The 13,886-nt window shown below is 40.2% G+C and overlaps 1 protein-coding gene across 1 annotated transcript in view; it reads right to left on the bottom strand.

Moving 5' to 3' along the window:
• MED13 (mediator complex subunit 13) overlaps nt 1-13,886 on the bottom strand; it is a 59,393-nt gene that overhangs the window by 32,278 nt on the left and 13,229 nt on the right. The window contains exon 3 of the mRNA XM_068154826.1: nt 13,140-13,308. Coding sequence (XP_068010927.1) covers nt 13,140-13,308 — 169 coding nt within the window. The remainder of the gene's footprint in view (nt 1-13,139; nt 13,309-13,886) is intronic.

The following is a 13,886-nucleotide window of genomic DNA, read 5'->3' as shown; positions in this document are numbered from 1 at the left end:
TTCATAAACTACTGTAGCCTAAGACTATATGAACGCAACATCACTGTTTCCCCCAAAAGAGCCCATCACCTAACACTCAGGATCACATGCATGCTCTCTGACCTCATGAAAGGCTTTCAGGGCTTAGTCTACAGCATGAGAGCACAAAGCAAGTTTTGCGTTCCTAAAGAAAATACAAAGAGAGCTCCAGGGCATGAAGAGCTGACAAACCCCAAGCATCTGAGTAACTCTATTAACATTCGACCTCCCCAGGTGCAGTTACTGGATACATCTTCAGTGTAATTTCCAAGAAGTTTCTTTCCTCCACCAGCAGGTACATGGTGGGGCAGTAAATTGTAAGGAAAAAAGCTTCTGCAATAGGCACGGTTCATTCCATCTGTGAAAATGGAGACGTCGGCTCACTGAGGATCACCCCAAAGACTCAGAGAGCAGCCACCAGGGTTGTGGCTGCGATGAGAAGTGTTAAATACATGGCTTTGTCTACCAGCAGATTTAAAATTAGGGACATAAGACACTTCAAGGATGAGAGAACCCACAAACCGTTTGAGGAAGAACAGGAAATGCAGCACGTTTATTACAACAGTAACTTAAAGCAGGCCACGAAGTGAGCTCAGGGAGGAATGTTCCAAGTGGCTGGCCCTGGCTGAAGCAGAGCAGTTCTCAAGGTGCATGCAGCTGGCAGTGCTGATCTGCTGTTCAATTTGAATTGTGTTTTAGGAACAACAGAAAAAAAAAACCCCACACCACTGTCTAGCAAATGAGTGAATTATCCCTATTCATTGACAACCACACAACACAACCGCTTCAGTAACCCAGCTCTGGACAGAGAGCTCCCTGCAGAAGAAATAACATGGCTCAGGAATCCCAGTGAAGCTGTTCCCAAAAGGCAGTGATGATGCAGCCAAGCATTTTGTTGACGATTTCAAGTTCAAGTGAAGTCACCAAGTGAGCAAACATCACTAAATTCCTATATGGAAACCTGATTAAACTTTAATCCTTATGCAAATAGTTCAAAACCCATTCTCAGTTTGAGTTATTGGGTGTTTTTTTTTAAATCATATTGGATGGTTCGAGGGGAAAGAGTAGAGAGTGTTCTTGGTTCCCAGTGACAAATAACAATTTGGAGGCTTAGTGTAAGTGAGGCAAAGTTTAAAAATAAAAGCCCCTATTCTTTAAATACACTTCCAATGCAATTAAGCTATGCCTCTTGTAAACACCACATTATTACACAAATAAAGGGCAGACAATTGTCGCATAATCTGATGGAATTCAAATAAAGCAAGACAAAAGAGAAGCATCAGCATGATAACAGAAGCACTTCAATTCATTACGCTGCAAAACCAGTCCGAAGAAGTCGCAAGGAAAATTCAAGGTCATCATGCAAAAGCCAAATTTAAAACACACACACCGAGGCCCCCCCCCCCCCAAAACCACACAAGCAGAAAACCCCCAAATTAGAATTCTTTTCTCCCTTCACTCAGCAGGGGAGAAGTTTCCAACAAAATACTCAAGTAAGAGAGTAGCCATTGTTGTCACTGACATCATTCAAGCAGCTTTGGCATGCAAGATGCCAGCACACTACTAGTCGGGCAGGGAGAGCAGCTCTGCCGTGGTACAATCCATCCCACACAGGCCAAACATGAGAAAAATGTATAACCAGAACTGCTGAAAGTTAAGTGTTTAAACAGAAAAGTGATGTACATGGCCTCAGGGGGTTTGTTTCAGTACTTCCAGAGGTGCAGCAAAAACGTTTCATTCACCATAGAATAATATTGTTTCATTGCAGAAACACACAGTAAAAACCAGCGCCGTCCTTAGACTGAAGCTAAGGGAAACAAGATTCCCGCATGGCACACGCAGCATCTCCTGAAAACACCAATCTTCTTTAAACTAAGGGCAACATGAAAGGCAAAGCTAACACTTTATGTCCTCAAATGTAGCCTTACATATCCTCCTAGCCAGTCACGCTCAGCAACTGTCTCTTCACATTTAACATAGTAATTCCTGTTAGGTTACAGGGCTTTTTTTCACTTGCAGTCACAAGGAAGACATGAAGAATCCCAGTTAAAATTAAAACCTAAAAACCATACTGACTCTTTCTTGCAGTGGAGTGGAGAAAAGGAAGGAGGACAAATAAAGAGCAGAGCTTGAAGTGAGTGGCTATCCCTATACACACATTTTATGGCCTTAGCAAGAAGCTCCAGGAACGCCCTTTTTGCATCTCATTTTTAATGAATCTATCTGTAGAGTCTCCATTTCCTCAAGTTCCCCCAGACTGATGATTAGTACAGAATGTTGCCTCAACCCCAGCTCAGGAGGAATCCTCTCAAACCTTACCTTAACCTATTTTAAAAAGAAGAGAAAACTAAAGAAAGAAATCTCTCCATCTATCACTTTGTCCACTATTTCCCTAAGTCTCTCTCCTGTTCTCTGTGACTCACCCCACAGCCAAAAAATCCTAATCAAGAAAAATAATATTAGAAAGAGAGGGGGGAAAAAAAATTCATCTACTTATCACTTTGGGTTAAACAGGCAGATTACCTCTACAACGCAGTCAAGGACACAATAACAGAAAGCAAGCTGGTGGTTTCCTGCCTAACACGGAGTTCATCCTAGGCATTTATTTGCAGACATTTAAGTAGCTCAGAAGATCACTAGATAATTTTTGCAGAACATCTCATGACTGAAATATCAAAACCAAAGGAAAAAAAAAAAAAGCCCCAAACTACACCTCAATGCTCAAATATTTTGTCCTGCATGCAGAGGGAAAAAAAAAAAGAGTGAAGTCCTTGAAATGCAGATGCAGCATAAAAATAGTAGCTTGTCTTAGAGCTTGGATTAATAGCCTCTCTCATTTTATTTATTTATAATGAATTCTGAAAACAAAACTTTAGTTCTCCCCCCAAAAAAAATCTCATTTGCTTGCCTGACCCTGAATATAAAGTTATTACTCCATTAATATTTCTAATTAACTTCATTTCATTAAATCCTAATCATGGAATGTAAATATCAATAATCCAGTTTCCAACCAATCTCTGAATATCAATGTGTCATCAGAATGAGCATTCTCTATGAATGGTGATCTGGGCACATCAGAATTCAGCCAGAAGGAGTTCCAACACTGAAAGCAACTTTAGGGGACAGTCTCAAGCTGTGCCAGGGGAGGTTTAGACTCGAGGTGAGGAGGAAGTTCTTCACCGAGCGAGTCGTTGGTCAGTGGAAAGGGCTGCCCAGGGAGGTGGTTGAGTCATCGACCCTGAAGGCATTCAAGAGGGGACTGGACATGGCACTTGGTGCCATGGTCCAGTCATGGAGTCTGTGTTGATAGGTTGGACTCGATGATCCCCGAGGTCCTTTCCAAACTAAGTGATACTGTGATATACTGTGATACTGTAACAATAAATTAAGAGACACACACACACACACACACACACTCCTTTGGATTTAGTGCTATTTTAAGCAACCTTCAGCCCTCACCTATGCTCCACTTTTTATATCATCCCCCATGCTCCCTCTTTGCTCTCATCACATGAAACAAAAATGGTTTAGTTTCATGGGGAAAAGAGAAAGAAGAAAAAAGGTGATTCTGTGTGAGAAGAAACTGAAACTGATGTGGAGAACTTGAATATAATTTCTTTTTCCTACTTTTGCAGGAGAAACTGAAGGGTAGGAGGGAAAAAAGCACACTGAAATTTACATATACATGAGGTTTCTACATCTCCATTAGCAAATCTCAAAATACCTTCTTGATAAAAAGGTAATTAGGTCTGGGGTTTTTTTTCCTCCACATTAGTACTTACGTAGAGCTTCATATCTTCAAAGTGCTTCACAAACATTAGCTGCATTAGAACCTCACTAATCCACACTTCACTAGATTGCATACTTCAAATCAGCACCACACTAGGGCTGAAAGGCAAGGAGACTGCGACAGCAGAATCAACAAGGAAGTCTCCAACTAATAAAACCTGCAGCACATTTAACAGTAAATTCAAACAAAGACATCCAAAAGTTTCAGCTGAAATAGAATGGGGTTTTTCCCTGTTTGGAGGAAGAGTTGTGAGGGGGGTGGGTTTGATTTACTATCTTATATTTTCCTAGATGGTCTTTGTAAATGACTTCTCAGTTGAATCAAGCACTTCACTAAGTCAAAGCACTGCTAACCCTTCCAAAATATTTACCATATCCTTATCAACTATACACTTTCTCCTGCCATTTCCTACAGGAGAAAGATGGGCATGGCAAAGTAAAAATCAGTGTCCCAGAACTAACAGCTGTCACAATTAGGATGCTATCATTTCCCTGTCAATGGGGTAGAACACACCTTGTTTAGGAGCACAAACATCAGCTACAGTTTTAAGTCTCTAATTAATATGCATCATTAATTCAGACTGATAGAAAAGATTTGCCAAAAATTGGTACATGCTGGCCAGCACCCAAAACCCTTCAGGGCATTTTGACCAAGAATCAATATATCATGACTGGCTGACAACAATTAGAAGCAGCAGTAATAGAGCTGAGAGTTCCCAACCGATGCATCATAGTTGCCCAAACAGAAGCATCCCCAACCAGTTATTCCTCACTACAGACTATTTTGGTATGCCACTTAAATGATTTTATAGTGTCCAGGAAGGTCTTTTAAAAAGGTGACAGTTGCCTTCTACAGTAAATTCTTGAGCTGGAGAACACAGCCCCGTGTTAGAATTAAAGAAGTTATTTGGGAAATAAACACTGAAATAGAAACAAGGTTTTAAGGGTCACACACAAACCAAGCAGCCCCAATATCCTTCATATTCAGTTACTTGTTTGTTGTTGTCTTTTTTTTCCCCTTTATTCTGTACCCAGGTTAAGAGACAGCCCTACAGCAATCAGCATAGGGCAGAAAACAAACATTGCTGCCAAAGAGTGAGACTGGAGAAATTAAATACCTGACCATATGCTCAACATGCACTACACCATCCTCTATCCTACAACACGTTACACCATAGGCTTTGTTCTTTGTCAGCCAACCCTCTGGGGCTTTTCATCATGGAGAAGAAAGAGTGAAGCTGCCAAGCCACTTGAGGCTTTCTGAGCTAACAGAAGAAAAAGCAGAAGCAACTCCCTCAAGAGGACCCATCCACCACCTTTTCTTTCTAAGTGCTTGTTCAGAACAGTTCTTTGTGACTACATGCATCTTCCAGCTACAGCCACAACATTGCTGTGCACTAATGAAGAGCGGCTTTCTATGCAGCCACCTTCACACCTATGCACTTCAACAGCCAGACTTCTTTTAAACACAGCATCTTCACTTTCCACTCACCATCCATAACCCTGAATTACAAACCTCCACAAGATTAATTCAGACTAGAAAGGAGCAGGAAATTAAGTACTCATTTGCTGTTAATAAGCAAAATATGAAAGTAAAATACTGAAATCAGATTGTTCTATCAACACAACACCAAAAATGATTGCAAGGAAAAACACTGGAGTTTTCTCAAGAAATTAAAAAGAAGCAGCAAGAGAAAGAAAGAAAGAAAACCCACACCCAAGGCAAACACACAAATGGCTCCAACTATTGAATACTTCAGAAGAGCTTTCTTTGGGGTTGTTTTAGTTATTTTGGAGGCCATTGTTTTGCTTTTCAAGCACTGGGGGCTGAGGGAAAGAGGGGATAAGATAAATTAGTTTCTAGTTCTCCAGGAAGAACATGTTATCATACATACTCATTACACTGCAGTACTACTTTTTATGATAAGAGTTTGAATCATCATTAATCAATTCACAAACATGCCTTTCTTGCCCTTGGCTACAAGTTCCCCTTAACATCAGAGTTTGTATCAGCCCCATCATGAGATCTGCACTTCAAGCAGACACAGTGGCATTAACATCCTTAATGGGAAAGCACAAAGAAATCCAAACAAATGCACATTTACATTTTCTAGCCAGTTACATCTTCTGTATCTTAACATAAAGTAATAGGATCTCAAAACACAGATGATTCTCTAGCTACTGACAAAAAGATGGAACTGCAGACATTTTCCTGAGCATCTCCCTATGGTCATGATGGCAAACATAGCAGAAAGCTGATTTTGACAATAACACAGAGAAAAAAACATAGCTAATAGCAAAGTAGAAAAAAAAAAAACCTTCCAGTTCAAAGCACATCATTAATGAGTATTGTCAAAAGGCTCTCCAACATGTTTTTCACATAGCTGAGGATGGTTTGATTTTCCTAAGACCTAAGAGTTAAAACTATTTATTTATTCTATAAGCAAGTTTTCTTCCCTAAAACAAATAGAAGTGTAGCAAATTGCCTGTATTCCTGAGGAAGTCACATCCACCTTAAAGACTTCCACATTTTTTCCATGAATGAGCTTAGCTTCACCCCAATAAAAACAAGGCTGAATAAAGAAGACACTACTAAAACTACAGCATGACATCTTACATAGAAGCAAGCAATTTTTCAGAATGCAACTAGAGGTTTATACACACACACATAAAAAATTATTTCTCCAGTTATCAGCAATATTACAAAGAGTTTGCTTGCACTCCGGTATTTCAGGCCTTAAATGAGACTAGTAAACCTGTTCACCTCATATTTTTGCATCCTTTAGTTATTGAGGATGCAAATCTCAATTAGCTGAGGTTAAGCTTTCACACTGCTGTAAAAAAAAAAAAACCATATATATTAATCCAGAACACATTTGGGAAGCAGCTAACAGGAGACATTATCTCAGAGACAGTGGAACAGCTTTCAATCCATTGCTCTTTCCTGCTCTGAAACATTTACAAACATCTTGTTAAGCCAGATTTTTCCAAAGTTCAGAATTTAAATGCATTATAAAAATGTTCATTTAGCAAAATGTGAAGTATCTCTGTGGTGCATTTATCATCTCACTGTTCAGTGAACAAGAGCAGCATTGATTTATTGTCGAAAGCCAAACCCAAGCAGTCATATCTTTATTTTTTCCTGATGAACCAACTAGCACTGCAACTTAAGCTAAATAGAAGAAAACTGCTTTGTGATGTAAAGTGCTAAATTTGCCTGCTTGTAGTCTCTGTAGCAACCCAATATTCCAAAGAGACAATCATGTGATCAATGCTCTCAGCTCCTGCTGTTTATCCTGCACTGTCCTACTTACAGCAGCTCTCAATTCCAGCTGTCTACAGCAAAAGGAAAAACATCACCTGCTCTCCTGCCGGTACATGATGCCAGAACAGCCTCATTAGAGCTGTTGTAAAAAAATGTTGACATTGTTTGATTTACAGATTAACATAGGGAAGAAATTTACACTGCAGAAAGAGTGTAACAGACTAAATGGAACAGAACAGGCTAAATAGCAAATATTCCAACAGTATAAAGCAGGAGCCCTGTAGATTCAGTTACTAAGGTTGCAAATTAAATATATAGAAACAAACACGAAACCTGGGGCTACATCTTGATCTGACATGGTTAACTGTCTCAAGTAGAAGGTTTTAAGCTTTAGCACCCAGAAATCTCATTCTGTTCCATAATAATTCACAGCATCATCCTAGAGGGATCAAGCAGCAAACTACCCCAATTCCTATGGAAAGGGAACCCATGAGAAATAGGCAGCTAAATGGGGAAAAGGCTGAAATGTGGGCTCAGGACTGAAAGCAGAGCATTCCCTTTGTCCTAAGGACAGTGAAGACCAAACAGACAATAGCTGATTTCATTCATGTTACATTATCAATATAACGTTGCTGAAGTGGACAGCAAAACCATTTCCATGGCCCAATTGAAAACAAAAACCAAAACAAACCAACAACAACAAACACCACGACCAAAATACCAACCCCCTGCTGCAGCCAGGGCCATTCAGCAGTGCAGATCTGCCAGCAAACCCATCCACTGTGGCTACTTTTACCTCTTCCTCCCAGCAGAGAGAGAAAAACAAAGAAATTCGCACCTATAATCAGCACACCTTCAAATCAAGACAAAGACGTGTACAAAGGCTCAAGAAAACACCCCAAAAGTAGATACATAGAATACCCTTCAGCACTCATATTCCATGAGGTCATATAGTTGTAATTTACATCAGGTAGGTGAAATAGTATTTCTGTGGAAAAACAAAAGGACACTGAGCTGGCATTATAAAATCCTGTGCTCAGACTACACTGAACAGCATTACCTGGGAAACCTGGCCAGCAAGGTTCATTTTGTAAGCTGTGATAAGCTTAGCACTTACAATTTTCTACCTGGATTTTTGGGGGTTGGGGTGTTCTGGTTGTTTGGGTGGGTTCTTGGTGGCGTTCTGTGGTTTGTTTTGGTGGGTTTTGTGTTTTTAAGTGAACTGAGAGGCAAGTTCTGGTTTGCCACTCACTGCAATTGGTTATATTGTTTCCTATTTACAAGGGGAAGGAGGAAAAAAAAGTAAGCAACACACAAGTGATAGAGCAGCTTTTAGCATTCTAGACTTTCAGCTGTCTATCAGATCCTCCCACAAACTCAGGATTACTCAATTGTTTGCTTACTGGCATTTCAATTATGTTAAAGTTTAGCAAGTTGCACTTATTACCAAAACTTCAGGAGGCATCCTCCACAAACACTTCATACTTTGGTTTCATTTCATTAAGAGTGTCAGATTAAATCCTCATTAAAGGAATTGTATCTAAAATGGTGTTTAATCTGACAAGTTTCCTAATCATGCTTCTTCTGAGTATCTCCTACTACTTAGTCATCCAGCTGGCAAGAGGAAAATTCTCATCCAAAGGCTGTCATTTCAGCAGTCTAACCAGAAAAGGTAGATGGACAGCTGGGTGCAGATCACAATCTCCATCTCAAACATTTAGGGGATGGATTTTTGGCTAATGCATACCCACCCTATTTCTGAACATGGCAGTACCACCACAGCAAGTTGGAAAGGAGAAAAGAGAAGGACATTCCTATCTGTCAAACTTTGTAATTTAATATGCAGTCGTTTAAACCACATTATTGAGCTTCTGTAACCTAGCTTGCTTTAAGTGATTGAAAAAGGTTGTGACAAATATTGAGGTAATTATTTTTATTCTCCCCTCCCCCCCTGTTTGGTCACAACCAAGACCATTGGCAAAACCCTTCTCTTTAATCTTTTATTCTCCTGTTAATTCTCCTGTTGATCACCATCACCCACTCCTGAAAACTGAAAATCACCTACTTACAAAAAAGCAACAACAAAACCCCACCACAGAGCTCAGGGAGTCAGTTACTCCATTCCTGCCCCAGCTATAAACAGAAGTGGAACTGGCATACTTGAAAACCTCAGACAGTTTCCTCAGGCACAGGAATCGTGACTTGTTCTCACAGATCAAATTTCACCAAATACATGACTGTCTCACTTTTCTTAATGCTGGTTTTAGACTTGGGAGGGAGGGAAGAGCAGGTCATGGTTATTACCTTGCAGACTTGGTCACTATGCAGCCTGCAAACATCTTAGGTCTTTACTTTTCCCACAGCAAATTTTGTTAAAGATACATTCAACAACAATGAGGTTAGCTTAACAAGTTTGTTTGTTTTAGGAGTTGCATCACAGAAGATAATTAAGCAGTGAACACTTGGAGCTAATTCTTACTTTTTTGGTCATCTATTCACCCGTTGCAGTGGCATCAGTCCATGAATGTTAAGGACTGTCCTTTGAAAATTAAAAGGTATACAACACAATGATGAAAAGAAAAGGTTTGTGGTTTGTTGTTTTATTGGGGGGTTTAGTTGGTTTGTTTGTAGGGGGTAGTGTTTGGGGTTTGGGGGATTTTTTGCCCCTTTTATTGTTTTGTTTGGGGTTTTGCTGTTTGGTTTAGGTGTTTTGTTTGTCTGGGGTTGCTTTGCTGTTGTTTGTTTTATTTTGTTTTTTTAATATATCCTTATACAGGGAAGAAAAACAGAGCAACAGACAGGAAGCCCTGACTGCCTAAGGATGTCTCATCACAGCCAAACACTTACTAGAAATCACAGCCTCAGCTCTGTTGCACTGCCACATACATAGGAAAAGCACAACATGAGGGACTTCTATTGTTGGGAGACCAGAAAACTGCACATTCTGGAACTACATGCTTTCAGAGAGAACTCAGAAAAATCCAGACAGGATCAGCTTCAAATGAAAACAACAGCTCTATCTGCTTATCCTTCCAAGAGAAAGAAACAGAAAAAGGGGGACTAAAGCTCCTGCACATCACTCAACCTTAGCTCCAGAGAGCACACATTGCATGACCTCCATCACCAAGAACTCTGACTACTCAGTCTCTAATCAAAGTCTTTCAAAGTAACAACTGCCAGCAAGAACAACCACCTTATCAAAATCCAAAGCTACAACACACACACCAAGTCTATAGAGCAGCCTGTCAAGCCCCAAAGTGCAGGGCAGTGTAAACTATGATCTGAAGCAGACTTCATAGCCCTGGTACACTCAGTACCTCTAAATTATATAGGCATGGGCATTCTACACTCAAGGCTTATGAATGTTAATGGAAAGAACAGCCCCAAATAAAGCAAGGAAAAAAACAACATGGGATGGAAGTAGGCACTAAAGACACCAGTGATAAGACCTGAAATGGAGCAAGGCACCACCAGAGGTGGGGGCAAAACCTTTCTGGTTTTAGGTATGCATAGTTTCTTTCTGTACTTGTCCCATTAACCAATGTTTTCTAAGAAGGAAAGGATGAACACAAATACACCAACACAGCACAGGTGACCTTTTTCTTCCTTACGAATGAGATATACATGCAATGCAAAGAAGGAATGACAACCTTCCTGAACAGAAAGTCTTTATTCCCTGACAGATGCAGTACCTGCCACACTCACCTGTGGACTCTTCCATAAAGAAGGAGCAGCACTTGTTGGGTGCTATGTATATTCCTAACTGAAGAACAAACACAAAGTCTTCTGAAAGAGACTCTATTCCTCCTACATCAAGAGGCTGGTATGACATGCTAATCTCCAAAGCTAGTATGTTTTGAGATTAGCATTAGGAATATTACTACCATATTACTTGAAAAATGGTGAAAATGCCCCAAAACAGACCTTCAAAAATGTTCTGATTCTTAAGCTAGGTGCATCCAGAAGAACAGCCTTGGGGAAGGGCTGTGGGTGGCTTAAGTCAGCCACATTTATGATAAATGTAAACATAGTACAGGTCTTGCTGATCAAATTCATCCTAAGGAAGGAAAAATCTGCAGAAGTTGTATTGAGGTTTAGTTTCTGTTAGTTCTGGAGCTATTGTCTAGTAAGGAATATATTAGCCCCTCAGGTACAACATTCAGAGTGTTTTCTAGGCAGGCTGCAAATCCTTTTACACCAAGTTTCACACTTAACATTCGGCAAGACAAAGATGCCCTTTTTGACTGGAAGAGTATCCCAATTTATACAAGAGACCAAAATCCACTCAAAGGGTTCCAGCTGACATCTCCTCAATCACACAGTGACACACTTCATCTCCACAGGAAGTATCAGAAAGCACCTATCATCATTTGGGTTTCTCCCACAGGAAGATGTTGGGAGCAGCAGAGGCCTGAACTGACACTTCTGCGCAACCTAATTTTGCAGAGAGTATAGATCATCCAAATTCTAGATATTCCTAGAAGGGATGAGCCAAATATGCCACAAGTATGCACATCTGTGAACCATTCCTCTCACTTCAGTTCATAAAAGCCAGTCCTCTGAGTATCACGTGGTACTGAGCTATCTGCTAGGAAACACTGAGACTTCTCTGCAATGAAATTGTCTTACACAGATCTGTCTAATCTTTCTACATATTCTTCCAGTAGTTCTGGGCAGTTTAGGATGAGTTAGTTGTGTGGGTAAACACACTATTCCTCCACTTATTTTCATCAAGCAAGCTGACCTTCTGACCATCTTAAAAATAATAATAATCAGCATCTCCAAATTAAACAAACACTCACTTTATTTTAAAACCTTTCATCAGCTTTTCCAGCTGGTGCATAGAGCTTTAGAGAAATACTCCAAGAGATGCCATGCCATAACTACTGCTAGTTTCAAATGGCAATTTAGAAAACTTCAGATGAAGAAAGCTCAGACCATGCCAAGAAAACATTGGTCTAAATAGTTAAAAAGTAAACTCTTTACTAGTGATTTACAGCAACACCACACAGAAGAAATGGATGGACAAGGACACCCCAGAGTGGAAACATTTGTCCTGAGCAGGGTGGAGAAAGATGCCTAGAACTAAAGTTTATAGATAAATTAAAAGCAGCAGTTCACAACTACTAATAGAAACACATACAAACATGTGCTTCTGCTTCTTTTGCTCCAGAACAGCTCCAATTTTCTTTCAAGTTTAAATTTACTGCAGAAGATGCCAACAATGGCCAACTCCACACCCAAAAAGCAAAGCCACTGATCTCAAAATTTCCTGCATGAAGGATTTAATACATGCATATAGACACATATTAACAACAAAAAAAACCAACCCTACACACACAAACCCCCACATCATCTGAGCTTTAAATTACTTGGGATTTTAAAAGCTGATTTGGGAGCAGCGATTAAACTTGTTCCAGCTAACCTAGTTTTTATTCATTTCATTATTTATTGCTAGGCAACATAGACCGTGTCAAACCACGTTAGAACCATGAGAAGAAGTCCTTCCAATTGAGATAAAAATTCTCCTCTCACCCTCCTCCCCCCCAAAGTGGGGGCCACATGTATTCTTATAACACCAGTGTTCCCAGACATTGCAAACTCCCTTCTCAGCAAAGGAGCTGACATTACAAACTCTCTTCTCAGCATCTCCCATAAGATGCAATTTATCCAAATCTCACGTGGTGCCTGTAAATAGCTCTCTAGATCCTGCCTGCTCAAAGAATGAGTCTTACCATTAACAGTCAGAATCAGGTAAGTCCGAAGAGCAGGTCTCTCTTTAACACTGTTATCCTTTTCTTCCTTCCTTAGAAGACTCCAGCTTCTTCACTAGCATCCCTATTATCTGTGGTCTGCATATGAGTACCAGTACTGTAAAAGGTTGCCTACTGCCTTTAATACTGCTTCCTTTCAACGCAAGGAAGTTTTGAGGAACTCCAAGAAAAAAGAAAAACAAGACCCAGGTTCCCAAACAAACCATACACAGAGGGCCCTTAAGTAAATGTTTCCTCTAGCACAAAGCTTAAATAAACACTCTAACTTCTTTAACAAAAATAAAACAGCCTACCTTTTGTTTATAGGTTTTTCATCTTTCTCGTAAGGCTTCACAAACCACTTCCCAATGCGCACGAAATTCCGGTTCATTAAGCACCTCTCCAACAGGTTGTGAACAGCTTTGAAAAGCAGAGTGCGACATTCGTAGGAGAGTCCATTCTCCCAAACACCATCTTCCTCTTCTGCAAGGAAAGGGGAAAAAAAAAAACCCAAACACATAAATTAGCATTGAATTCCATCCTGTTGTTTTATGCACATGGCACAACATCCTTGCCTCTCCAGCAAGCTTTTAAGACAACCACCGCACAATGCAAAACCAAAAAAGCCTGCAACAAGCAGATAATAACTCCAGTCACTTCATAATACTGTAACTGCTAAAAGCAATCAGCTATAAAAATATCTTGTCTCCAAAAAGAAAAACAGCTATTTGTGCACAAAAGGAAGCCACAAGCACCAGCACATTATGTCTTTAAGCCTGTAAGATCACTGTACACCGCTCCGGCTGCAAGGTGGCTCATGGCGTGGGGAGGCTTAATTGGTTAGCCTGAAGTTAGCTGACAACTATGCTTCAAAACAAATTACCCAAAGCCAAACTTGTGATATATATCCTAATGCCTTGAGATAGCACTGAGAGAGGAAAGCTGGGCACAAATATCATTGACCAACTGACCCTCAATGTTCACAAATTTGTAAGAGGGGAAAGAAAATATCCAGATTCAGAAAATGAGTAACGGCAACCTGAATCACCCCAGAAGGCTCC

Source organism: Melanerpes formicivorus, unplaced genomic scaffold (genome assembly GCF_026170545.1).
Source record: "Melanerpes formicivorus ecotype bairdi unplaced genomic scaffold, bMelFor1.0.p_v2 SCAF_29, whole genome shotgun sequence".
NCBI classification, from domain to species: Eukaryota; Metazoa; Chordata; class Aves; order Piciformes; family Picidae; genus Melanerpes; species Melanerpes formicivorus.
The sequence above is the reverse complement of the archived record's forward strand: the minus strand, read 5'-3'. Positions and strand labels throughout refer to the sequence as shown.